The sequence below is a fragment of the Thunnus maccoyii genome, chromosome 9 (genome assembly GCF_910596095.1).
Source record: "Thunnus maccoyii chromosome 9, fThuMac1.1, whole genome shotgun sequence".
Lineage (NCBI taxonomy): Eukaryota > Metazoa > Chordata > Actinopteri > Scombriformes > Scombridae > Thunnus > Thunnus maccoyii.
In genome coordinates this window covers 33,116,600-33,143,992 of record NC_056541.1, presented here as the reverse complement: position 1 = coordinate 33,143,992, position 27,393 = coordinate 33,116,600, and the positions used below count along the sequence as shown (strand labels likewise).

General features: G+C 42.6%; 1 protein-coding gene across 4 annotated transcripts in view; it reads left to right on the top strand.

The window, feature by feature from the left end:
* Window positions 1-27,393, top strand: part of LOC121903591 (nuclear receptor subfamily 6 group A member 1-A-like) — an 88,599-nt gene that overhangs the window by 13,403 nt on the left and 47,803 nt on the right. For 2 of the 4 annotated variants that reach the window (XM_042420746.1, XM_042420745.1), the window contains exon 2: window positions 10,570-10,617. The exons of the other annotated variants lie outside the window; for them this stretch is intronic. In XM_042420746.1, coding sequence (XP_042276680.1) covers window positions 10,570-10,617 — 48 coding nt within the window. The remainder of the gene's footprint in view (window positions 1-10,569; window positions 10,618-27,393) is intronic. 4 annotated transcript variants of the gene reach the window in all.

Here is a 27,393-nt window from a genome sequence, read left to right as displayed (position 1 = left end):
ACAGTTGGGAGGGCTGATTGATTGATTGATTGATTGATTGATTGACTGAGCAGAGAGCTGATGTCACACAACCCACAACTGTACTGTTCAAGTGTAATCTCACAAAACGTTTCCCATCTGTGCTGTTCAAACCTCGTCAGTCAGTCAGTCAGTCAGTAGCTGCTGGACTGTAAGAAATGTTTGTCTTTCTATGAAGTGATTCTTGATTCCCAGATTCACAGTTGATTAAGTAAAATGCATTATTACCAAGTGTTGTGAACAGAAAAATGTAAAAACTTTCATGAAGTGGCTGTAGGTAAACAATATAAATCACTCAGAAAATGGCAATTATTTATTATTTAATTTAATTAATATTGTACTTTTCATAAAAGAAAAACAGTTAAAATTGCTTTAATGTAAATTTCAAAATTACATTTCAGAATAGAATAAAGACAGGTAAAGAACAGATTACTTAAAATAAAATATGAAAAAATACATTCAAATGAAATGTAGTAGTAGTAAAAAAGTAGTAATTTTATTAAATGGCTCAGTATCTGACCTGAAACCACAGTAATGCATAAAAATCTATCACTGATTTTGACTTCTGGGGGCTGAGTTCACTTCCATTGAAAGTCTCTCACTTCAGTGTTATTGATAAGATTATGCTGTTCAGTTTCCTCTGCACTACAGGCAATAGTCTGATGATCGCATTTTGCTTTTCGTTCTACTTTCTGATGACATTATTTCTGTCACTTCCTATCCGTCGGTATCCCACCGCTCACCTGGCTTCCAAATTTTCTGTCATACATTGTGAGTGCACATGCTTGGCGCGTGCAAGTAGGCAGGCAGGCAGGTTGGTTGACAGCCCAAATGAAATGATTGGACGGACTTATTACAGGCCTGCAACAGCCACAGAAACTGGATTTCTTTCTTTTTATTGTCAGAGTATTTGATTTATCGATTGCTGTCGGGATGTACCGAAAATTTCAACAAATATAACAAAAAATGCTTCTAAGATACATCACCTACCCCAGTTTTAAAGGGCCAGTTGCATGATTTTTATTATCAATTAATCTGCAAATTATTTTCTCGATCATTGGATTATTCTTTTGGTCTGTAAAATATCAGAAAATAGTAAATAATTCCCCAAAGTGCAAGATGACACATTCAAGTTCCTTGTTTTTCTGACCATCTTACCATCATATTCAATTTACAATCATGTAAAATAAAGAAAATATTTGTGAGATTGGAAAAAGTGAACTTAAAAAAAATGTTTGCTTGAAAAATCCCTAAAACACTGATTTAATCCTGTCGATTGACTAATCAAGTAATTGTGTTAATTGTATGTATGTTAGCCGTTTTCAGTTTGTGAGTAGGTTAGTTATTTTTCTCTTTTTTTTTGCCTAACCAATCAGTTTGAAGTGACGTATCCATCACATTGACAAAAACGTAAGCAGATTGAGGAGTTGTTCTTTCTGTAAGTCTCATACAACCTGTGCATCTGCATCTTCTCATTCATAATTGTTGAACATTTTTGTGGCCGTTGTTCTTTCATTATATTTTCATGGATGTAGCTGGTTAGCTAGCTAGATAGGAAGTAATAATCATGTCCACAAAGCCCAGGTTTGTTGATTGTTTCTCCAACTGCTGGAAGCAGCTGTCAATGAACACCAGAGCTCTCTGAATCACTAAATCGGACATGTGGGACTTGTGATCGAGAGGTTTGGAGAAACATGTCACTGTTGAATTTTTCAAATGCCATTTTTAATTGCTGTGAGCAAAACACATTAAATTCCATTTACCTCCATTGTACTGTGGTAGACGCAGGAATCTCACAGACAAATAAAAAACCTGAACATATCTGCATGTCTAAGAGCACCAGAGGACAGTGAGGAAATATGTTTGTTTTTTCAATTATGGGGAACTGATCCTTTAAAAAACAAACCAATAATAGACTTCAAATGACAAAAATTCTTTAATCCAAAATAACAGCAAGTCTAGGTTTTTATGATTCATTGCAGGGAAAGAATACTTCAGGAGTGTCTTGTGGGTGATTCAAAGAATGTTAAAGCTTTGAGCTGAAAACAGGAGTGATATCAGCAGATGGTTTAGTTAAGCCAAGTGGCAAAATGATAAACAAGCGGAATAAAATTTAAAGATGAAAAAAATGCAGACATGCTTGTGTCTGCATTAGCAGGAGGTTGCTGTTCATTCAAAGGACAGAATATCCTATTAATGGGTTTATTCACGGTAACAGGGAGACTCAGTGGGGTATCAGAGGATCAAAGAAACAGTTTGACCTCGCTAAGGCTTCAGTTGTGCGATGGCCAATAGCCAGGCTACTCTGGCATCTAACTACAGCCACTAAACTGACTCACCGACTCTTCTCTACGTCTCTGTCAACATTTCCCCTCTCAGTCCAGTCCGCTGTTTTAAAGCAGGCCTTCCCAGGGTGACATATGATAGATGGTGGCTATGTGGGTTAGATAAGAGCAGGGCTGGCTCAGGGCCAGCCAGGCTGGCAGGTAGAGGCCAACCTACTCAGATAACAGGCTGGTGTTGCCCTCCATTGGCCACGCGGAACCCCAGCCATCTGGGACAGAGGAGCAGGGACAATGATGGACTGATACAGGGGCTGCATGAATGTTTGAAAGGGATTCCTAGGCAGTGCTAATGCATGGCTGCAGGTTGAGGATTTCAGAGGGAGGGGGGACTTAGTGTACATTCAATATCTGTTGCATGTAAATCACAGTTGAAGCCGCTATATTGTGGCCACATGCACAAACAACTCAGCCATATGGTGCTTTCTAGTAAGGAATGTGGATCCTGCTGTATTGCAAAGATACATTACAGCTTGGGGGTGTGGTTATTATTGACCACAGTGTTGTGTAAAGACTGATGTCTTATTTATATCATAGGTCTTTTTCACGGACGCCAGGGGTCACTGGGACATCGTTAATGTCATTCGTAGCACCTTTTCCTTCTATGGCAAGTCAAAATGTCTGCTGTGAAAAAGGAGTGTAAATATATCTGGATATTTTTGACCATCTCGACAGTTACCTCAAAGCTGATTGTGATAACCTGAGACTCTGTTGATCAGTAAACTCAAACACATTTTTAATCTTACTGATTTTTGGAGCAACTATGTAGCAGCCATTAGAGGGACTGGAGCAAAATATGTATTTTCACTTAGCTTTAGCTGAGGCATGATGGCTGCATCTGGTTTCCAATGGCAGTGATTATCTGGCCAGATGAAACAGAGCCATGCTGGCTGGAGGCACCTTGAATCAGTGGTTAAATCACCATATGAAGTAAAAAGAAATGTCTGCATTGACTTGCTTACACTTGCAAATCTTCCATTCATTCAGTGTACTTGTCAGAGCTCACAGCTGGCTGTGATGAAGGCCTGATACAGTGCTGAGCCACTTATGGTAAATACCATATTGAGCATTAATAGCATGTCTCCATCCACAAGGAGGGAGACAGAGGGGACAAGAGGCGGTATGTTATTTTGATGGCGAGCTGATTGCGCCGGAGGTTGCAGAGGTTTTAGAGGTGAAAGGTTAAAGATGCAGCCTTTCTTTGTCAACACACAATGGGCCACAGCGGAGCAGGCTCCGGCTGTATTGGTTGCTGCTGGAAGCCTTCCCAGCCTCGGGCTATAATGGTCAATAAGCTGTCATGAGGATTAGCAACAGAGACCACACACTGGAGAGCTCCATTCTTCTCTACCGCTGGTCCATTATCAGCACACACTGCTGCCTCAGAGTATGGACTGAAACAAGGCTTAATCCTGATCCCAGAAACGCCACCATTAAGATCTGACCACTCTGAGAAAGAAAACTAGGAAATGTGAAAAGTGGAAAGACTGACTGACCGATATCGACTCACAGTGTGTCCCTCTACAGTCACCGACCTTCTCTTGAAAGATCATTTCAGCAGAAGGCTGACCGTGTGTTTCTGTCTTCCACACACATCTTTACAGTATCAAAATAATCTTGCAGAGTCTTGAAACTTGAGTGAAGTTGAGCCATCAAGTCAAAATTTCAGTTTGTCCAATATTTTGGTTTGTGACCAAATACCTGCAAAACTAATGACCTTCCCATCAGCCTCAGCTGCACCTTGAGTTGAGTGCTAATTAGCAAATGTTAGCATGTTAATACATTAAAGTAAGCTGGTCAACTCGGTTAACATTATACCTGCTAAACATCTGCATGTTAGTATTGTCATCGTGAGTGTGTTAGGATGGGGACGTTAGCATTTAGCCCAAAGCCCTGCTGTGCATAAGTCACCTCCATCACACTTTGTTTGAAGCAGAAATCTTGCAGAAATCTCAAAACCTGGTCAAATAAAAACAACTATTTGCATATAGAGGTGCCATGTGGGGTGAACTGACCCTTTTTTAAAAACCGTGGCGTGCTTTGAAAAGTGGTTAGCAGTAATGTCAAAACATATATTAAACCATGGTATGGTTCTTTTTAAACTGACATTTTACAAACAGGAGTAAAGCAGCCTAGTGAGAAAATGAATTAATATACTGTGAAATTATTAGTTTCTTATGTGTTGGTTTAATTACAGGGACAATACAGATAACCTTTGAGTCTATCTGAAATGAATTTGCAGCTGAAACAAATAAGTGGATAAAAAGATTGAGGATAAAAGCAACAGAACTGATAAAACAGACTTTGTGCAGTAATTAGCTTTATGATGATTACTGACTAGAAGTCATAATTGAGCCTCAATTTGTTTGTTTTTTTTACCTCTAAATCATTGCTGCAATGTAACAAATTGAACAAATTAAATGGATCTGATCACTTGTGTGTGTGTGTGTGTGTGTGTGTTTTGTGGGGTAAATCTCACATAAACGCTGTAACATATCTCAGAGTTTCAGTATGTTCGAGGTGGGGTGGTCACAGACATTCATGCTTGTCTGCATGCGTGTTTGTGTGTTACACGTCAATGTGTGTCTGTTCAAAGGAGGGCGACTGGGGCATGTGTGTGTTTGTGTGTTGGTGTATGCTCCAGGGAGAACATATGCCGATGTTGACTGTGGGGCAGGGGTGGAGGTAGGGGGAGGAGGAGGAGGAGGAGGGGGGCAGCTGGCGTGTGTCGGGTCAGGGGTCTACAGCTGTTGATAGCAGGGTGGTACACTGACACAGATAGGGGGATCTGATGCTCTGACAGCCTACGCTCTGGGCTGTCAGAGCATCGGTCCGTCTAGATGTGAGGGATGGAGCTCACCGGGCGGTGTGTAAGTGAGAAGTAGACATCGTGTCTCCAGACGACGGCTGCACAGATGGCTCGGCTGCTGATGGAGGCGAGATGGGGAAAAAAAGAGGGTATGAAATAAAACTCGGACAGCAAGAGGGTAACTAATATGAAGCTAACAGATTGTTGTGGGGTTATAGTTAGACCCGTATGGTAGTCAGATTATATATCAGCCTCTGTATTAAATCAGATTTGGTCCAGTCAGTGTGGTCTACAGTATTTATTGTACATGATAAATATTACAATGATTGTCTATGGAAAGTCTTTATACTCAAATCATTTTAATTTTTTGACATGGAAATTGACACTTTTAAAGGAACTATTTCATTATTTGCAAAGTGTGCTTCTTGCTTTCAAAACAAGCATCAAATGAAAAGATTTTCCTCCAACCTAAATGGCAAAATTGGCTTTTGTCATTGATGAAATAATTTGTATGTGACCTAAACAAACATGATTCATAAGACCGTCCCTATAGCTATGGTTTGGTTAGTCTTAGGTGCACAAACTACTTGGTGAAGGTTATGTAGAGACTGATGGTTGAAAGAAACAAATATTAACTGTTGGTTAGAGATGAAACATAAACTGTGCACCCAACTAGCACTGCAACAATTAGTTGATTAATCTATTAGCTGATCATCCTGCTCTTTTGAGAATCGATTCATCGTTTTAAGTCAAAAAATCTCTGGTTCTCTTCCCCAAATGTGAATATTTACTGGTTACTTTAGTCTTCGGTGACAGTAATTTAAATATCTTTGGGTTGTGGACTGTTGGTAGGAACAAAACAAGACATTTGAGGACCTTGGGCCACCTTGGGCTTTTGTAAACAGTGATCGACATCGTTCACCATTTTCTGACATTTTATAGACCGAGCAACTAATGGAATAATTGGGAAAATAAATGTAACACAGCAAATTAGTACAAACAGAGGAAAACTTCAGCGGGAAATTCCCCAAACTGCACAAACCTCCAGCAGAGTGTTAGAAAGAATACAGAGGCTAGAACTTATTACCAAAGTGAGTCAAAGATGGTTAAAGGCTGTGGTCACCAATGCAAATGTTACTCAATGCCTTCCCACAAATGTTCTTCATGTCATGCTACTTACTCTAATGTTATGTGACCTGTGTATTAGTTACAATTTTTATAATTTTTTTTCTCAAGAAAACATTTTTCAATAGTGTTCTAAAGAGCAGACAACACAATAAGTAGATACTTTTTGGATTTAGATTTGATTTTTGATCCTCTTTTACTGAACTGCTGGATATTGTGCTTTTAGAGGCAGGTGTATGTTTAAAGCTAGAACCTTTTGAAGCAGACACACCAAACAACACTTGAGGATAACTGTACCTAAAGAAATGGTCTGACAGTTACACAATCAAATGAAAGGTGTGTGTGTGTGTGTGTGTGTGTGAAATACATTCACACACTGTAGGGTTTGTTGTAAATGGCAACAGTGGTTCTCTCACAAAGTCTCAGCAGAAATATGATCGAATCATTTATCCAGAGTCTGTTTTCATAGTACATCACTGACATAGTCACTGTAATGAAAAAACGGAAACTGTGCCCAAATTATTGTATTGTAGGAGCTTCAGAATTATTGATAGTGCATTGTAAAAAGGGGTAAATTATAGTACAAATATGATAATAATTGTACATCTGGCAACACTGAAGACCGCAAACAGATTTAACTCTCTCTGTAACGTCCTGATATCATCTTCTAAACATTTTTACAAACTATACACATGGCATCCTGCAGGATGATTAGCCTCCATCATCTAGTAATCATGCTACACAGTGAGCACAGTGAGTGGACGAGATGCACTGTGTATTTTAGTTTTGTCAGCATTATTTTACACTTTAAACAATCCTCTGCCTTTGATTTCTAATCTCTCAGTTTGAGTCCATGTTATAAATTAGTGATTAACGCAGAAGCTCATCATTACTGTAAACAGGGATTCATATCACTGCTGATACCAAGTCTACATAGTGAACTTTGAATATTGACAGATGCTGAGTATCTAATCTGTGTAAGCTGGTGCTGTGTCACTGAACAGTCAGGCTGGCAGGATGATGTGATGTGTTGCTCACTGCTTTCTGACCTGTGTGTGCTTATCTAGAGGGGGAAACTGGATTTACTCTTATAGCTGTAATTGAGATGCAACCTGTGTAGCATTTTGAATAGATATTACCTGAACAGTAATTTGCCTTTTAGTTAAAGGACGGGTTCACAATTTGTCAAGTCTGTTTTAGAACAGTCAGGTGTCCATAGTAACAGTGAAATAGGTTTTCCTCGCTGTAATCATTCCTCCTGTTCATACTGACTGTTAAAATCCCCTTCAAATGTGCTTTCAATGTAAGTGATGGGAGCCAAAATCCACAGTGTGTCCACACAGTCATTTTGTGCAAAAATTCCCTCTTTGTGTTTCCTCGGACAGTGTTTCCCTGTTGAGCTGCAGGTGGAAGTTTAGTAACAAAAAGAGGAACTTTGGCACTAAAAAGATTGTAACGTTGAAAGATATCTACTTGATTTGGACGACTGAAGGTTCATATGAGCTCCAGATTAGGACTGGGCAATATATCGATAATATATTGATATTGTGATATGAGATAGATATCGTCTTAGATTTTGGATATTGTAATATCGTGATGTGGCGTAAGTGTTGTCTTTTCCTGTTTTTAAAGGCTGCATTACAGTAAAGTGATGTAAACTGTTCTAACTGTTCTATTATCTGCCTTTACCTACTTAGTCATTGTTTATCAAAAATCTCATTGTATAAATATTTTGTGGAAGCACCAATAGTCATCCCTACAATATTGTCACAATATTGATGTTGACGTATTTGGTCAAAAATACCGTGATATTTGATTTTGTCCATATGACCCAGTCCTACTTCAGATAAACTTTGAAATACATTTCTGCACAGAAGGAGGACTGTGGATTTTGTCCCCCATCACTTCCATTGTAAGTGCATTATGAAGGGATCTTCTAATGGTCAGTATGAACGATTACAGCAAGAAAAACAGGTTTCACTTTTCATTTGACAGACTCGAAAAATTGTGAACCTGTCCTTTAAGCACCCTCTGGTTAGTGCACTGTATATGGCTTTATTTGAACTTATTCATTTTAATGAATTTTAGCTTGTGTGGAGCCTTCAGCGATGCTTTATTCCTGCAAAGGTCATTCTGTAATTTGGCGATTTTTAGCACATCTTAACTCATGAAATTTTTGTTACTATTTTGTTCAAATGCATGCTAAATTAGTGCTTCAACTTGGGAAGTACTCGCCAGTACAATATGTATGCAGTATGTATGCAGTATGTATCACTTTCTAATCAGTGTAGGTACTCATGGTGTAGTCACTGTAAGTGTTGGACAAGCTCATTTCCTTCTCAAACAAAATGTGTAGCTTCTTAGTTGCTTAAGAGCTTTCAACTTATTTTATGGGTATTCCTTACTAAATGTTCTGTATTAGAGTTGGTTGGTTGGGTTGGGAGCTCTGTAATTTCCATCATTTTATGGATGAATACATTGAATCTGGAGCTAATGCCTCCAAAATCCTCTGTCCACAAACGGTCTGTATAGTGCCACAAGGGTATCAGACAAGTTGTGAACATGAGCTGTTAGTACTACTCAGGGGTGGACGATATGGCAAAAATATTATATCACAATTTTTTTTAGGCAGGATCATGATCCACGATCTTATCATTCAATTCTTCAATCATTCAATTCTTTTTCATGTTGGTTTTTAAGACTATTTTGCAAGTTCCTGAACAGTACTCAAGATTCAAAAAACTTTATTTCTATCACATAATGATAGAAATTTGTCTCAGCTGAGGGGCTCACAAACAACATAAAAACATGGAACCATGAAACCATCAAACATGATCATGAAAGACAAAAAATTACAATAAAACACAAATAATTCCATAAATAAATAAGAGCAGGTGTGCAAAGCTGCATATTGCAGTGTAAAACCAAACCAACAGTACAACCAAACTAATTTCACAGCTGAAAAGTTGATGTGTAGAAGTGTCAGTGTGTCATTTTGGATAACTAGCAGGATGTGCACCGTTTAAAAAAGGGCACAAACACAGTACACCTGAGCTGACATCATGCTAGCTTGCAGTATGAGAAGTTAGTGCTACCAGTTAGCAGGCGAGCTAACCGCTAAATGGTGGCGTTAACGTGCAGCCCAGCTGTCAGTTTGACGTGATGTGCAGCAGGTGAGCTTCCTAGCAAGACATTAAAACTGCTGTAGATATCACAAACACGCTACCAAGCAGCAAATCAGTGGGCTAACTGGTGAGCTGGCGATGTGACGATGCTCAGAATTTACCAAACAAATGATGTGAACAGTGCTGATAGTTTGCTCTGCTGCGAGATCCCTTTTGCCGGAGGTCATTTTCTCCAGCAGACCGTAGATATGGTACCAGGTGCTCACCATGTCGGTGCTGTTACCTGTTAGCCTCCTGCTAGCAGACTGCACTCTGTCAAGGCGCTGAACTGATACAATGTGCAATGTAGCACAATACTAATGATCTCTCTGTTATGGCAGATTGTAGAGAAATTTTAATTGTTTACAATCTAATAGCGGGATTGTTTACAATCTACTACAAATTACACATTTACCCGCCAAATGCTTTGTGCAGGCACCAGGTTTAGAGTACTGGTACCTTTTTATCTATCAGTTCAAGCACTTGGCTAAATGGTACAAATATTTCATCAGGATGTCTTTGCCCTGTTCCTTTTTGTGGTAAATCATGCATTGCTTTTTACATGTTCCTGCACAGATGTCACAAACACAAAATAATGTATGTGTTTTCTATTAAAAGGACCAGTGTGTAAGATTTAGGGGGATCTATTGGCAGATATCCTTATATCTACATAAGGAGCGGGTCCTCTTCTACAGAGCCCACCATGTTGCACCGCCATGTTACAGTAGCCCAGAACAGACAGACTAAACACTAGCTCTAGAGAGGACCCACTGTAGTTTCTCCTACATGCTTGGAGGGGGAGGACGGGTGGGGGGTGGTATTCAGTCGGTTGCACTATGCAACCACACCGTTAGATGCCACTAAATCTTACACACTGGTCCTTTAAATGAAAGAAAATCCCTTTTTTTTTCTTGGAATTTCTCCTCTGTGTTTATCTACCACACTTCTGGAACCTCTCAAATATAAATAGTGGTGTTGAGGAAAAAACTTGTGAGATAAAGTGTGACTTTGCTTTGTTATCAGCCTGAAAATAAATACCAGTGAGTATCTGTGTCTGTCTGTTTAAAATGCATCCAATAGCTACCTTTGATCTGTCTGACCTTTTTTCCAGGCTTTTATGGGGACCATCCGCTAGAGTCTGAACAGAACGACAGCATGGGTGAGTTCACGACATGCATGTATTCTCAGATGTGAATTAAGGACACAGCCCTCTGTATACTCTGTATATTTGAAGTAAATAGAGTATATTTTAATAGGACCTTTTTGACATGTCACAGTAGGAAAAGCACAGGGGTAAAGATAAAATGAATGACGGCTGAATTCCATTTAGCTGCTTCAGTTTCAGCGTCCTGGTATTATGCATGCTGGCTTATTGGGATACTTGAATAGAACAGAGCCATTGTTAATCTTATTAGTAACACCTGTGCTTTTTCTAACATGACAAGTCAATAATGTGTGCTGTCTTCAATTTGTCATTACTTAGTTTTCCCACTTCACTCTTCAGTCACTGACCTGTTGTGTAGCACTGCCTGACTTGTCACTACATTACAATCATAAATATTAGTCGTAAATACCAGAAAGATAGAATACAGACCTCATAAAACACAGCTACAGTATATTGTGGGCCAGTTTTAGTTTCTGGCAATGAATTAAATCATTAGACAGAGAGCTCCATCTAGTGGTAAAATAGGGTGCCATAAGTTTAATGAATGGGTTATAATTTCCTGACAAATCCACAAGAGGGGAGTATGAACTCAATAATAATGGAGCTGCCTCTTTGATAAGCTCTGGTCCCCTGGCTCTTAAGCAGTGACTGGGAGACAAAATGTCTAAAAGCAGCTATTGATTGATGATAGGAAGTATTATTGTTTCCTTGCTTAAGCGAAATAGAAAATAAAATTTTTTCTGTTATTTGTTCTGCTGTGTAGAAACATTTTGGCCAAGTGGTCAGTGAGCATATCCTGTACATAAAAGTTTAATCTGTTATCAGAAGTTTCTCTGCATGGTGCATGACATGCAAACCTAACACGTGAGATGTAAAAATGTCAAAAATATGTTCCTCCCAGGAGGAAACTGGGAGCAAGGGGGCAGGGGTGAGGCGATGGTCCAATGTTAAGGTCCAGGTTCAGGCGAAGTTCACCCGGCACTCCCCTGGCTGCCATCACAGCGCCAGGTGGCACCGTGGAGGGGTCAGAGGTCGGACACAGTTCAGAAACTGCTGACCTCGCCGTGACTCTGCACTGACCTGATTGTGTGCAGCTCTTCTCCGGCTTTTCTCATCGTTCCCTCTATAAACCTGCGAGAGGAGAAAAGGGTGGGGAGAGGGGGCTAAGAAGTGGAAGGAAGCCGGAGAGGAACTATTAAACCTGCGCACACAGTGAATGGCTGGCATTGTTGCGTGCTGCAGGAGGAGGCACGGATTTATGAGGCCGAGGCTGATTGGGTTGTAAACTTGACGAGGTGGGCTCACGGCCGCAGCTTCTCTCTCTCTCTCTGTTGGCCCTATTCTCCTCCCAGGATGCCCCGGTGCACGTACTGGGCAAGGGTGATGCTGGGGTCAAGGGGGGCTGAGGCAGGGCTCCTCAGGCTTGTAAATGCTCTGACAGGGGTGGGAATTCAGAGACCCCCATTCAGTGACCAAAAAACCCAGGTCAGGGGCCAAATAGCTGAGTTAGCAACAGCTGTTTTCAACACTAGCCCTGTAGATGAAGTCCTAATGTCAACTCGCGTATCTCAAATGAGAATGTTTTGTTTTGACCGTTCATATGAATCTTTCTACCTAAACTTGGAGCATGCATCAGCATCTTCATGAGAAGAGATGGTGATCTACAGATGGTCATTTATTTGGGATTGATTGGTTCATAGGGTTATAAACCTATAAGAGAAGTGGAGTGTCCTGGGCACAGATGTAAAATGCTAGAGTCCATAAAAACTGTAGCTGCACACTTAATCATTCACACATCCATTTGGATCAATTATTTATCTTTTCTGGCTCATCTTTTATGTAATCATTGTTCAGGCCTGTGTTTCTGCATTTATTCAAGTGATAAATAACTGAAGCAACATAAATCATATCCTTCCTATTTAGATGTTTTGTGCTGTGTATCAGGACATGTTTTGCTCCCGTGGCTCCTCCTCCGATCACCTCTTGGATGACCTGGCTCTGTCGCCGGGTTCAAACTCTTCCCCAACCCCCCCCTCCCTCTCTCTCTTTAGTCCCAGTTCACAGCTGACCAATAGCTGCAGAGTGGGTCGTCAGAGGGGTTATCAGGGTTCTTTGGTGACTACCTCTGTTCCATGGTTAATCATTACCAGCTGCCTATTCCAACACAAGGACGGGACTTTCTCTTCTCAACTTTGCCCCCGAGCAGTTTCACTCTTCAGCTTCATCAAACTGCTTCTCTGCATGCTGCTTTTCATTCGTTGCTGTACATTTTAACCAGTATCTCCAAGGAAATGCACACAACAGGCATGAAATGTTATGTGTACATCGCAATAAATTAAATGGTTAATTAAAGTAAAATAGGTGTATTGTATGACATAGCTCTTTAAGTTTAAGGAAGTATAGTGTTTGCTAAGAAAGACTTGATTTTTATTGAATTATGTTTTGGAATCTGATCTTTGTGACATCAAAGAGTGATTGATTTGTTAAAGAAACCCACCTCATATCAGAACACATGCCTCCTACAGCACTACATGTTGTAGGCCAGCAGGGGGCAGTAGATCCTTTCCTGACCTGCGTGTGATGTATACTCCCACGTGCCACCTGGACCCAGTGAACTCAACACCCATATGGAAGTACTTGGCTGGAGCCCAGCACATGCCTTTCCTTTGTCCTCACATAACTGGGCTAACTTTATGTGCCTGTGTCCAAAAGTCATTCAAGATCACCAGGTTTTCATTTTCCTACGTGCTACGCAGCAGAGCAGTCAAACACTTGACGCTGCTTCAGATCCCTCTCTTTGTTCCTTTTGTTGTGTTTTTTTTTTTCTCTTGTAAAAGTGGATTTCAGTGTGAGTTTTCAGTGTTTGACTGAAGTGAATGTATAGGTAAGCTGGTGAAGAATGAAACACCACTAGTAGTAGGCTTTTTCTTTCCCTCTCCCATGGGTGCCCCAGCCTTTTTTGCACTTGGAACATGATGTGAGTGCCGCAGAGTGTTTGGGAGCTGCTGCTGGTGCTGACCTCTATGCTTTCTTATCACTTTAGCCTTTAATAATTCATGATTAGCCTAGATTTGATTCACCCTCTCTTTTTTTTTTTTGCTCGGTTGATGCAACTCGCGTTGGCGTTAGACTCGGGGTCAGCCTGCGGAGTGTTTCCAGGTCAGGGAGAAGTGGGTCACGCTGTTCCCAGTGTCAGTGCCTATAACTTCACAGTGTGTGATGACAAAGCCCAACTCCACAGGGATAAACAAGCAGACTTTTGTGTGGCCCTAATATATGTAGTGAACAGTGTCCATCCGCCGCACACAGGCCTCTGTAGATATACTGCTTTACTGTGCTGACGTTTCTTTTAGTTATTAAAGTTATATATTTGCAGATTAATCCTTCATTTAAAGTCAGTGATGTATCACAATTTCTCAGAGCTTTAAAAAAGAGCTGCAGACTCGGAAGGAAGGAACTTAATTTTATAGAAACTGTTTCAGCTGTGTTTTTACACAAACACAAAAATAATCTTGTTTATTAGAAAAATTGTGTCTAAAAATATTGGTTTCCATTTTTGTCTTCATTTGTTTCTCATTAGTTTATTGTGCAAAAATCTGTAATTCACCCCAAAAATCTTGTAAAGATGACATAAAAATTAGAATTTTATATATAAACATAGTAATTGTTATTTTATTAGACTAATTTTACAGCTTAGGATTTTTATCTTCATGTCCAGCACCTAATGTAAACTGTGTGTGTGTGTGTGTGGGTGTGTGTGTGACGTATCGTGTTAGATTGATCTTTGTCGAGACAGTTGAAAGACAAGAAGTGACCTGGGCTGCTTCTCATTGTCCCCTCCGACACTTTTCCACTGTAAACAAGAAAGAGAACATGCTTTCGGCTCTGCTCTGGTTGGAAAACATCAATGTGTTTGAAATTTCCCAGCATGTTAACATAACCTTACAGGGCAATTACTGCGAGATTATTTCCATATGTCTATATCTCCTCCGATTACACACTGAAATAGGGTTATGAGGCTGATTAACTTTCCAAGAATCACCGGCACAGACTGTTTCACTTTTTTAAAAAATATATATATATTTGATCAGGTTGATTTGAACCAAGACAGAATTCATTGTGTCTCTGTTTCACGTCTGTGTTACATTTTAGTTACAGTGCATTTGGATGACTGTCCTGTAATTACAAATGTCCCAGGCTCAGCCCCCACAGCAGCCTGTCTGTCTTTAAAAGTGTCCTTGACAGGGTTCCCTCTGGTCTTAGAATTCCAGGAATATCATTGAAGTTTGGAGAGGTGCTGTAGACATGGAAAGTTTGGGAAAGTTGTAGGTCAGGGAATAATAATCTGCAAAGAACGGTCGCTTCGTGTAATATAGCCGACGGGATTTTCCAGCTTGTTTCACACATTTGTTGCAGTCGATGGTTTTCAGCCCAAGTGAAGTGGAAAGCAGACAACATTAACAAACAAGAACCGAGTGCAATTTTGAGGTCACGGAAGAGGTCGCACTTAGTAATGGAAAATGAGAGAAAACTTATGGAATTTAACATCTGGGTCATGGTGGGAAGCCTGCTTTAGGCAAGACACTGAACCTCCTACCTGCTTGCTTTGCATAGGACTGTATACAGAGTAAAATCATAATAGTAATGTCTGTTAAAGACGAGACCCAGTTGTTGTCTTCATGCAAGGTCTGGAGACAACAGATCTAAAACATGAAGAATAATGTGGTGACAACCTAAACGAACAAGACGCTGAATAAAAACACATTTCCAGCAATGCATCATATCAAATGTTTGTTGAATTGATAAAAGACATTTAGATCCTTATTTCACAGGCGATGTGTGTAGCTGCCTTTCTTCATGTGTCTGTATTCTATCAGTATCCATCCAATGAGAAAATGTCTTTGTCTGTTTCATTTCACCATACAATAGTCTTTAAAACAATGACATTAGTTTTAAGGCAGCCATTCAAATTGATACAATTGAATTTGGTAATTATTCAATTTTGAGTTGTAACAGTTCAGACTCAATCTGCACTTAGATCTGCGTCACCGCACATCAATAATGTCACTTAGAACAATAAAAATAGACATGTTGTACAATTAGATTTCCTCAGTCAATGTGATTTTCATCGTGTTACTCAAATGAGGTGAAACCACTGAGACACGATTAAAAAGCGACAATTCTTTCCATAAACAGTGAACAGTTTTCATTGGAAGCATGTGGATTATCAACAGCGACAATTCTGGAAAGAAACTAAACTTGAACCACTAGATTTATGTAAACACTGTATGAATGTTTTTAGGTAATTTATCCTGTAAGTTGACATCAGTGAACTGCACACAGTGTGCTCATATTTAAAAGCTGGACAGGTATGTGAGGCTCTTGTTATTGATTATCAGTAACCATATGAAGCTTTGGTTTCCTCCCTGTTCCACGTTACCATCAGTGTGTTGTATGAAATCCTTGAGTACACATCAGTTGCTGTCGTCAGTCCACGTGTCTGATTGGTTACTGGGGTGATTGAACCGCAGTCTGCATTCATTGATCAGTGAGTTATTCTCATGTAAACCCACCGACAGCAATGAATGTTTATTGCAGCCTTAATAGTGAACGCCTCCTGCGTCACAGGTGAAGCCGCCGTCTGATGGATTGGTCTTAAGGTCACGGGTTTGGTCCCGTCGACGACGAACAAGTCCATCTGCCGACTGTGCTCCCGCCTGTATGCTCTGAAGTGAAATGCCTCATGATGCATGGTTTCCAGATGATCGTGTGCGTGTGTGCTGTGGTGACCCTCAGGGTACAGTCAACGGTCGATGGTTTTGGTCAGAGCTCAAACTCACCGACAGCGTTGAATGTTCACCGTGGGCACCGTGAAGCGCTCTGTGTCTCACCATTGGTTTGTTTGATTGATAGCAGCTTTTTGATTTGTCAGAGAAAATCAACACATGAAACATACAAGTAAGAAAACCGAGCTCCTGAGTGCATTTTCATTTGTCGTCAGCCTCTCAGTTTGACTCAGACAAGTGGAAAATCACAGAAACACTTGCCTGTCCCTCGCTTGTTGGTCCCCATCCAAACCACATATATTTAAAATGTCTGCAATTCAAATTTAAACATGTGTTTTGCTTTTTCGTAAGCCTGCTATGGTGTCAGTGATTTATATATCCATCTCAGCTGTCAACAGATGGTAAAAACGATGGAAAAATGCTAATTTTATAATGCTAATCGACACCAAGAAAGACTAGCTAGATATAGCTGTGTGCTGAGTATCACAATCATGCGTGTGTGTATCTGTGCGTTCTTCTGTGTTTCTCTTGGCCTGTGCGGAGCAACTCCATGCCAAGGCGTGTTACCACCCATGTCGGCGTGAGGTTCAAATTACGTTGATGGGAAGCCAGCAGGAGTGAGGAGAGGCGGTGATGCAAAGGGCTTGGGTTTCTTTAAATAGCCCTGCAGACGTGGTGAACGCCATCATGATTGTCATCGTCCTCAGCTTCTGTAAAACTACTAACACAACTCTCATCTGTCTTCTTCAGCCTGCAGCAAGAAGAGGAACAAAAAGGAATGGAGGGGGGAGGGGGGGGGGGGGGGGGGGGGGGGGGGAGGTGGGGGTGGAGGGTAATCTGAAATGGCATGAATAAAAGGACAGCGTCAGTCAGGCTCGTGGAAGGAGGCGAATTGGTACAAGTGTGATCAGAGAATGCCGCTGTGCCCCACAGCTTAAACTAGTGCACTGCAGTGTTGAGCTAGTTAGAGATGATTACTGTTCCCTTTACCCTGCGTTGAACCTCAGCTACTGCTCTGGGAGTGCGCCTTCCTGTGTTCGTCTCTTTGAGGTTGGAAAATCATGCAGTCATGTTTTATTAATGCTCTCTCTCTCTCTGTCTGTCTGTCTGTCTGTCTCTCCTTTTCGCTCTCTCTCTCCACTGTTTTGCCTGCTTCCCTCAACACAGAAGAAGAGATTTGGAACACAGTATTTTGTTTGTTCTACATCCTCTTTTTCACAACGAATTTTGGCATTTCACGTAGGTCGGGGTTTTAATTTGGAAGGGTACTGAAACCTTGTAGGGAGGTAGTGAATGTATGATGCAACTCATTGTAGAGAGGGTTGTCGCAGCTCGGTAGGATTTGTGTTCTGTTAGATCAATCAGATGGAAAATGAGAGAATTGGATCTGCAGATTTTTGTATGTGTTCTCCACACACCGTAGGCTTTCAGACAAGAGCCACACACTCCTCGCGTCCTGCATAATGAATGATCACTTTGGGAAGAGTGAGGTACAATTCACTTTTTCCTGGTTTGACACAGTTCACTGACCACGGAGGAGACGTCATTATCGCCAAAATATAATACTAAAACATGAATTATTTCCCTCGCCCTCCATTTCTCCTGTCTGTAGTGTTTACCTCTAAAAACAAAACCCCAAATGTCTCAAGATGAATTTTCCTTGAAAATAATCTTCACCTTGAATCTAAATAACCAATATCATAGCTATTTTTTGGACAATAGCTTTTGTGTAACATTGATTTTCTAGCTTCGATACACAAACCATGGCCATATATTTGTTAATTTTTCCCCAGTTTTTCTTATCTCTAAGAAAGCTAGATGCCCGCTTACCTCCTTTTCTTTGCAAAGAATACAGTTTCTGGCATTTTCCTATTTTTTTCTCTGTTTCCACTGACAAACAAGGTGGGAAGTAATAGTTTTTTCAGTCTCTCTGGCTCTGGCTTCAATGGCTTCCCCTCTTGGCACTTGTACTGTTTGGCTGTGCGCCTGAGACACACAGAGGCTTTTTTCATTCTCAAATATCTCTCCCTTTCCTTTACCCCCCTCTTTTTTTTCATCTGACTTGACTTCCGCTCTCCCTGCAAGGGGAGAACTTATGGGAAATGTATGTTAACTCACTGCATGCTGATTTATTCATCGGTTTGAGGCGTGGCTGTACTTCCGCGTCAGGGTTCTTGATAATTCCGCTGCTGGCGTGGTCCCCAGAAACTTTGCATAACTGACAAACTTGCAAAAGTATAGCGTGTAAAAATAGCTGGGCGAGCATGAGAGCCTGACAGGGCCAGAGTGAAGAGTGCAACAGTGTGACTGAACCAGTGTGAACCCTGCGTCGTCAGCACATTCCAGGGGTTGGACAATGAGAAGCACACAGTGTACTCTGTCGTGTTGCCTGCATAGCTGGCTGGTCTGCAGCCAGAACTCCGTGCTGCCTGAAACAAGGCCAACGCAACACAGATGCACAAAATTCAGCAAAACGAGCACAAATTTTTCGATTCGGTGTATCGTACATGTCAGCTATGCTAGGATTGTCTGAATTGGACTCAGCATTTAGCCTGTTTCTCGTGTGAAAAGGTAACGGGTTCACTTGAGGAAGATTAGGCATTACTAAAGAAAAGGTTCTCCACATGCAGAGTTATCAGTGTAACTGTAAGGACCAAAATACTGATTGAAGTATGAAGACGTGGTCCATGTGGGAATCTATTTTCATACTAGAACCACTGGGGAATTCAATTTGTGCTCGTGGAACAAGAATGTGTTGTACATACGGTTTCTCTTTTCTAGGGTTAAGGTTCGTCAGCTAGGCTTGGTTATGGTTCTGGTAAAGTCAGAAAAATCCAGGAATTGAAAATGTTGAGACAGGAAGTGATTCTGGGATCTCTGGAGCACAGGGTGACTGTATCAACTCATTAAACCTTCCTAACTTTCCACCGGACTGTTACAGTATCAACACTCCTACTGTTTCCGGTTAATTCATGATGAAATTGTATTTCTTTCACTTTTCATTTGACATTGTGTGTCCATTTCACAGAATCTCACAAGCGAGCCATCTTAGGACAACCACCTTTAGACGTTCAAAACATGCCAAATATCTGTCAATTTCCTCTTACAAATATTTTGCTCACATTACTGCACCCACAGTTAACGTGAAACTCCCAGCATAGCTCAGACGCCTGTTCAAAAATACTCAGGCTGTGAGGCTGCCAGCATATGCTCTCACACACTTTCCCATCCCATCATGCCTCTTGACAATTATTATTATTATACAATCCGCTGGCACTGCGAGACATCTCCTAATGGAAGTGCATGAGGAGATTAAATCGCTAAAATCACCAGCGCAGTGAGTGATCCTCTTCGTGGGCAAACTCAATCAAATTCAACAAATATGCCTTAATTGCTGTGTCAGTCACAAAATAGGCTTTAAGTCAGATTGGACATTTTAATATCTGCTCGAATTAAGAAGTTTATAATGAGATTTAGCGGTGCAGCGGGGTCGCGCAGTATCATATTTAGCTGTCACACTGCTGCGTTTGTTGTCACACATTTGCAAAGTGGAATGGTCCGTGATATAACAGGGCTGATTATAAAATGTGGAAGTCAATAAATAAATTAGGGTGAGATAAATATATGGTAGCAATAGTGGCTGAGCAGTAACATATAAATGTTCATGTCTGATATGACATGTGATGTCATTTGATTGACTGTAGATTTACAGTAGAACTAATCAATATCTTAAACTGATTTGATGCTACTGAAGGCAGTTCTGTGCTATTGTGGTATGAATGAATAGGTTGTAAACATGTGATGATTATTGTTAGTCTTAGTATTGGGATTAAAGATAATTTCAGGAGTGAATACCATGATCAGAATAAAATTCAAGGAAGGAAAAAGTAAAAATGACCTGCCTTTTGTTGTAATTATTTGGCAGTGACAGGGAAAAGGAGGGGATAAGTTATTGTGGTCACAGTTTGCATCTTGGAAAGCTGGATTCCCGTCTTCTAAGATACTAAATATTGGCAAAAAAACTGCACCTCTCAAGAACTTTCATTTCTGACAAAACCCTGCACTGGAATATTTACTGAACTTTTCTGTCAGGCATGATTGGACAAGCCTTAGTAGGATTCTCTGGATCTTGAGGGGTTTAAAAATGATTCATAACCATTGTGAAGCCATACTGACTTAACCTGGGTACTGGCAGCAGTGGCCAGGCCGGCCCTGCTTCAGTGTAGGGACTCCTTCAGGCGGAGCGCCAAGCCTTTCCAGAAACACCCTGCCTCCACGTGCCATGGATCATCCTGCCAAGGCTCCAGGGGTTTCATTTGCAACTTTAACTGTGGCTGAGCCAGCTCCTATCTCTGCTGCCAGCTCTTTTCTCAGCATTAACCCGTGGCTCTCCTTTGACGGTGACATACGGTTTTCTCTAACGTACCGACCTCCCTGCTTATGACTTACCTTTACCCCCCATCTTCTTCTCAGTTCCTCCTCGCAGCAGCCAGTATCCTCACTCTCTTCGCTGCTGATTGACGCCCCTGTCTGTCTGCCCTGTTTTTCTCCCCGTCTGTCTTTTCTCTCTCTGCTGTGCACCTTTGAACCCAGCATTGATGCACTTGATCACATCACGTCAGTCTGGCTCTAGTTGACTTATCCACTCCTGCAGCATGCCTGAGAGAACTGCACTGTATGTCACACTCCTCTCTCTTCTCCAAAGCTTTGTCGGCTCATTTCAGTCATGAGCGCCGAGGCTGATGAATATGTATCCCGGGCTCTTTTCGCAGCAGTTTTGAGGATCTCTAACAAAGCGGGATGAGAGAGCCCTTTGTGGTTGTCTTCTGGATTTAACCGTGACATTTCTCTGGAGCCTGCTGCCACTTCTTATCTTCAACAGACTTTATCCCCAGGTCAGACTCGCGGCCCCTTTTGAACACTGGCATTGTCAAAGCTCACACCCCAAAAAATCCTCGCGCTAACTATCATATTTCGTTATTCGGGAGCTCACAGTAACGTCTGTTTGAATCTCGGGGCCTTAATTGAGTCATTAGAGCACACAGAAATATCTAGCCGAACACAAACAAATGTATCCTCAAGAAACCCAAACAAAAGGTTATACAACGTTTTTAATCTGTCGTGCCGACGCAGTGCAGTGGCGGGATTGTCGGCGAGCACAGGGATCAGCGTTTCCCCTTGTCTGCCCGGCACTCGAGTTTGCTGCACCCCGGACTGCGGTAATATACAGCAGGGAGCAGGGAACCGGGCCATCACCGTCATCATCATCATCATCATCTTAAAAACACCCCCCCCCATCTCTTCCACCCACCCCACCCACAAAGCAGGGAAGCCTCACACTGAGAGATTTAGGAATAGCACGGGGCAGGGAAGCAAGGGTGGCAATTCTGATTTCATATTTCCGTTATCAGTGGGAGCCAGCAGGGTGAGCCAGCATGGGAATGACCTGGATACTGATCGATCTTTATTCCTCCCAGATGCTGCCTGTGCCAGCTAACAGCCAGACAGACCTAGTGGATCCAAATTATGTTGCTGATGTGTTTTCACAAAATAACTGAGCAGAAAGTGAAGGAATAGGAGCAGGTTGTCGGAGGAGGTGAAACGCCTCATTTCAGTGTAAATTAAGCTCCTATAACAGCGGCGGTGGTGCACCCGGAAAAATAATCCTACAGCAGCCACCGGTGCAGTAACATACACACACCAAAGACAATGAGAGATACACAAAGCTCCAAATTTTATACCTGAACATTTTTTATTTTGCCATTTTGTCTGTTGTGATGAGCTGTAGCACCTCCCTAAACCACACCGTCCTCCATTTTTAGCTCCAGTTGGAATCAAAGCCACTAATACTGGCATTGTTAGTGCCTTCCTACACCTACTAGAATAAACAGGTCAGCTCGTCTACAGTGCCATTTTATTCCCATAAAGCCACATTACCCAGTTTTTTTAAATTTTTTTTTGCGTGACATTACAAAGCATCGCGCCCCATCCCAGTAGGGGAGCGTGTCTCTGCGTCGCACCAGCAGGGACACTGTGTCCTTAATGCGCTGCACCGTGCTTTGTGCTCTGTTGACCTGATCAGCTCTGCCTAAGCCAAAGTTAAGCTCATCTTTTTGTCCTACTGTATTTATGAAAGACAGGCAACCGTTCACTCCGCTGTGGATAAAAAAACACAGAGCTCATGGGTGATATTTTTAGAGATGCATAAATGCGTGACTCCCGACAGTAGACTAAGACTGCGGTAAAAGTCGGCTATGTTCGAGTCGAGCATTGCGGCGGTTTGATTTGGCTGATCCTCTGCATAGCAGTTTGACGACTGTGCAGTAGAGTTGTTGAGGCCAGTGCTTTGGAGAGTTGCTCAGAGACTTAACCCTCCTCCCCAGCACCTTCTTCCTCCCCTTGCAGAGGAAAATCTCTGCTGAATTCATGTCTCCTTTCAGATTTCTAAGAGGCGTTAAACCTTTCTGGATTAAAGAAGGTAATCTGACAGGCAGAAGATTGTATTAGCCGGAGTGTTGGCAGAGCTTTTAATTTTTCCTCTCTTTTCATTTCCGCCTCTCAGCCTGCCTCTCCTGCTGACCTGCTAGATGGTATTATTGTGTTTTTCTTTTGAATTACAGCAAAAACATCCACATCTTCCCTACTATTCACTCTCTTCTCTTCCTCTCACATGCTCTCTATCCCACTCTTTCCATATCTCTCCTCTTCCGCTCTCTCCTACCTCTCTCTCCGACTCTTCCAGCAATGACAGCATACTTGTGTGAACCCATGATTTATCATTTGCTAATCCGTGCTGATTATGGAGCTTTCCACACAGCCCTTATCTGTTGCTGAGCCCGCTTTTCACTCCATAGCTGCCAATTATCTTTCAGGCAGCCTGCAAACAGACCTGTCTCTGTCAGCCAGCTGCAGAACCGCCACCGAGGCCTCTTACGCATTATATACACAAGTATGCATGCACAGGCGCACCAGTGACAGGCTGCTGGATACGTGTATTTTTTTGGGTCCAAGTACTTGTTGAAATGTCAAATTGAGAGATCAAATTCAATCTTGTGTTTTGTAAATGTTCTGCACTTTCACCTCGACTCCCATTCAGCATCACCTGCTGAGGGCAGGGACATGTGGAGTGGTAGATTTAAAGAAGAAGAAAAACAAGGTTTTCAGCTGCAAGTGAAAAACAGCCAGTTCATCATGGCCACTTGAACTGCTTGACAAACTGGAGCCAGTCTTGGAATTGCTTCACTTAAAGAGACAACAAGGACAAACAGGCAGCTGATATTAAAACCTTGTCTGACTCATTGTGGTGATAAATACTGCTGGCAATTTTTTAAGCCGTTGGTCTGAATATTTGGTTCGGACAGCCCTTAATGCGGAAAGCTGATATTAATTTAGTTACACGCTGCTTTTGGCTAAAAATAAAGCACAGAGGATGCTCTGTCACAAGCTTTTACTTATTTGACTTGACATCCTGAAGCTTAGATATTAGCATATTAGCATCAAGGTCAACATTCTGCTAGCGTGCCAAATCTACCACCCACACAGTTAGGACCAAGAGCCACGATGACGATGCCTCACTGTGACTCATCCAACACTTCCTGTAGCCAGGCGGCGGGACGGCCAAGGTTGGCGTATGACAACATGAGGTTGCGGAGAGCGAGGCCTCGCCCGCGGGGAGGGTATGCAGATCACGGCGTGCTCAGCTGATGTGGCGTCCAATTGTCAGCGTAATGGGAAGTGACGTGCACATCAGAGCAATGTGGGTCAGAGCGCCAGACGACCAGCCTGCGGCCTGTATCTGCTTCGCCTGTCTAATCTGCTGTAGCCCGACCAGACGAGACTCTCTAATCGACCCTGATATTCACTGAACACACATTACCATCTCCCCTCACGCTCAGGAACGCAAACACACACACGGCACGAAGGGAGCTCTCTATGTGAGACGTGAGAGTGAAGCGTAGTGGGTGTCAGTGGAAAGAATGTAATTCTCTTTTAAGGCTTTGAATCATTATTTAATTGTGAAGGAGGGGAGAGCAACCCTGTAAAAAAAAGTAAAAAAGCACATTGCCTCCTCTTCCTGCTGTTTTGGGTCAAAGTTGGCTAAAGGCCCTGCACATATCTTGTGGGGCAAACTGGCAAGCCAGTTCCTTTTTTTGTACTTAACCAAAGCAAATTACTATTCACTGAAAGCATGAAAAATCCTGATTTTACACTCCCATTTATCTCCCCATCTCTGCTCTTCTTACTTTGATGTAATGACCAGTATATTTACAATATTTTCCACGCCCTCATGGGTTTTGAAATATTTATGCAGAAGGCTAAATTTAAATGCTGGGGTCTGCGGTTTCCCCGCAGTGCGATATGGACTGAGCCGTGATTTTTCAGCGGGTGAAAATGGGTCGGAGGGACGCAGAGCTTAATAGGATTCCCATGACATGGTCAGGGGCTGGCGTCTGAAGGGGAGGAAAAGGAAGGGAAGGCAACGGCTGGAGAAGGGGGAGCAAGTAACAGAGGTGGAGGGAGGGGGGGGGAGAAAAAAGCGCAAACTTTTGTGAGTGTTTGCTTAGCACCTGTGTACGGACTTAACAACTCCATCGTAGCCAGAGGGAGGTGACACATGGGAGCCTTGAAGTGTTTTGACATTTTCTGCTCAAACAGGTTTTTTACGGCCGGGGGAAGAGGCCCAGAGGAGTTCAGCCTGTGCGAATCTGCCTCTGCCTCATCAAAGGCAGTAATTTCCTGTTCATTTCAGACCCCATCCCCCAACCCAGAGCTCTTGTCTGCTAATCCCACCCCTGCAAACTGCCCCCACTCCCACCCACCCTCAACCCCCACCCCGGGCCCCCCTGCTGGTGTCCTGCCCGCCTGTGCTTCAGCTTGCTACACTCCAGGGCCGGGGACTAGGAGGCTATACGCTTTGTGTCAGCAGGCTCGCGGCTGAGCACTAACAAATCCTCATTGTCCCGCGCGGGAGTGGTGACAGAGGAGGAGGGAGGTGGGGGGGGGGCATCACTGTCTGGTTTCTATTCAAATCCAGGTACACACACAGGCCTGGGAGGGAGCAAGGGATGCAGAGGGGCTTATAGAGCTCCGAGCCTGGGACCAAAGTCCATCCAGACCTCAGCTGAGGCCAGGCTAGGCCAGGCCGGGCTGCGGGGTCACAGGAGCCGCTTACACAACCGCTGCCCTCTTCGAACTGACCAGGCGATATTAGCTGATCAACAAGTACGCAAATCACAAAATTATCAAGGTTCCCAAAATGCTGTGTAGCCATTTTAGGGACAAAACAATCAAGTTCACCTCCAGAGTCCAAGTGTTATCATTTCGTCAACAAAGGACTTTGGCTACCTGTAATCCTTTAACAACCGGCAAAGTTTGTGCTCTCACTAATTTTCTGCAGGGTTTTTTTTTTTTCTCACTCTGGTATCAGAGGTTGCATGTAGGCTTAAGTTAATAGAGTGAGGCCTGCGTTTCAGTGGCGGCCTCGCTGTTGATTGCTCTCTGGGTTATGGAGTGTATGAGTTCAGTTGACATTGCCGGTGATGAGGGCTGAGATGTGTATCTGGGTAACAAGACTCTACATGTACAGGCATTTCAGAGAATGAGTTGTACTCTGCTTTCAGTCTAAGAGCCTTAGATGTGCTACATGTACACACACACACACACACACACACACACACACACACACACACACGTAGATGAACACACAGTCTTTCTAAATTAATGTTTTCCAGACCTCAGATAGGACTTGTTTTTGTTTTTTTCAAAATCTGTATTCGTGACCTAAAGCGATGACACTTGTTTTTCAGTTCCTATAGCGTACAGCAGCTGTGTGTAGCATCAAAGAGCTGCTTTTCCAGTTATCAGTCACCAACACTCGCGTATCAGTCGAGACTTATTTGTGTGTTTGTGTGTGTGTTGTTGTTTTTCGTCCTGGTGTTAAGCCTTTGCGCTGCCTGTAAATATGTTTTTCTGAAGACTACAGCAGCAGCGGCCGTGGTGTACATCTGTGATCCGGGGCCGATGTTTTTCTCGGTTGTTGTTACTCCCTCACGCCTCAGCTTTTTGCGATGGATTAAGAGCTTTGGACAAAAGCAGACCAGCACAAAAAAAAAAAAAAATACATTGGGACGGCCAGTATTTCCTGTCACTAAATACATTCCAAACCCAACGACCCCCCACGTGAGCCGACGGGGAAAACCAACGAAAAAAGGAATAGAAAAAACAACCTCTGTGAAAATTACTGTCTCTCCTATTCTTCCTCTTTTGTTGCTGTCTATATTTAACCGCCTCCTACATTTACACTTCCTTTGCTGCATTTTGCCCCCTTCACATTACTAGTTTTTCTTGACTCTAGCAAGTCATTCATCACAATTTTGGGGGTCTTTTGATTTGGAACCGTCGCCACTTCAAATTTTTTCTGCGCAAACCACAGTGGTGAAAGATTTGAACAATGCTGCAAGGGAAATTATTTTTAGCTCATTCAACTGATACCTCATCTGCCTGCTCTTAGACGTGCAAAGCACGCCGGGGTTTCTCAAAGTGGAAGAGGGCGAGGTGCAAGGTGAGTATTTTGAGAGGTGGTCACCCCCTAACCCCGGCCGCAGCTCTAACCTTCACCCTAACGCTAAAGGCGGCGGGGGTATCCCCTCCCTTCGCCGAGCGGAGCGGAGCAGCAGCTGGCTGACCTGTCCCTCCGCTGCAGCCTCTAATGGCTGACCTGCCCTGTCTGGACGGCCCTGCTCGCTTTTGTCTACTGTCTGGCTCAGTTCCTCCCAGTCAAACATCGCTACTGGCTACCGCAGTCCGCATTCCCACAGAGCAAGCTTTAGAAAAAAACACACACACACACACTCACACTCACGCACACACACTTTTCACACTTGGCACACTTTGTCCGGTGCACACAATCTCCCTCTCTCTCTCTCTCTCCCTCTCTCTCTCTCTTTCTCTCTCGCACATACATCCTTTTCAAAACTCTCCCACA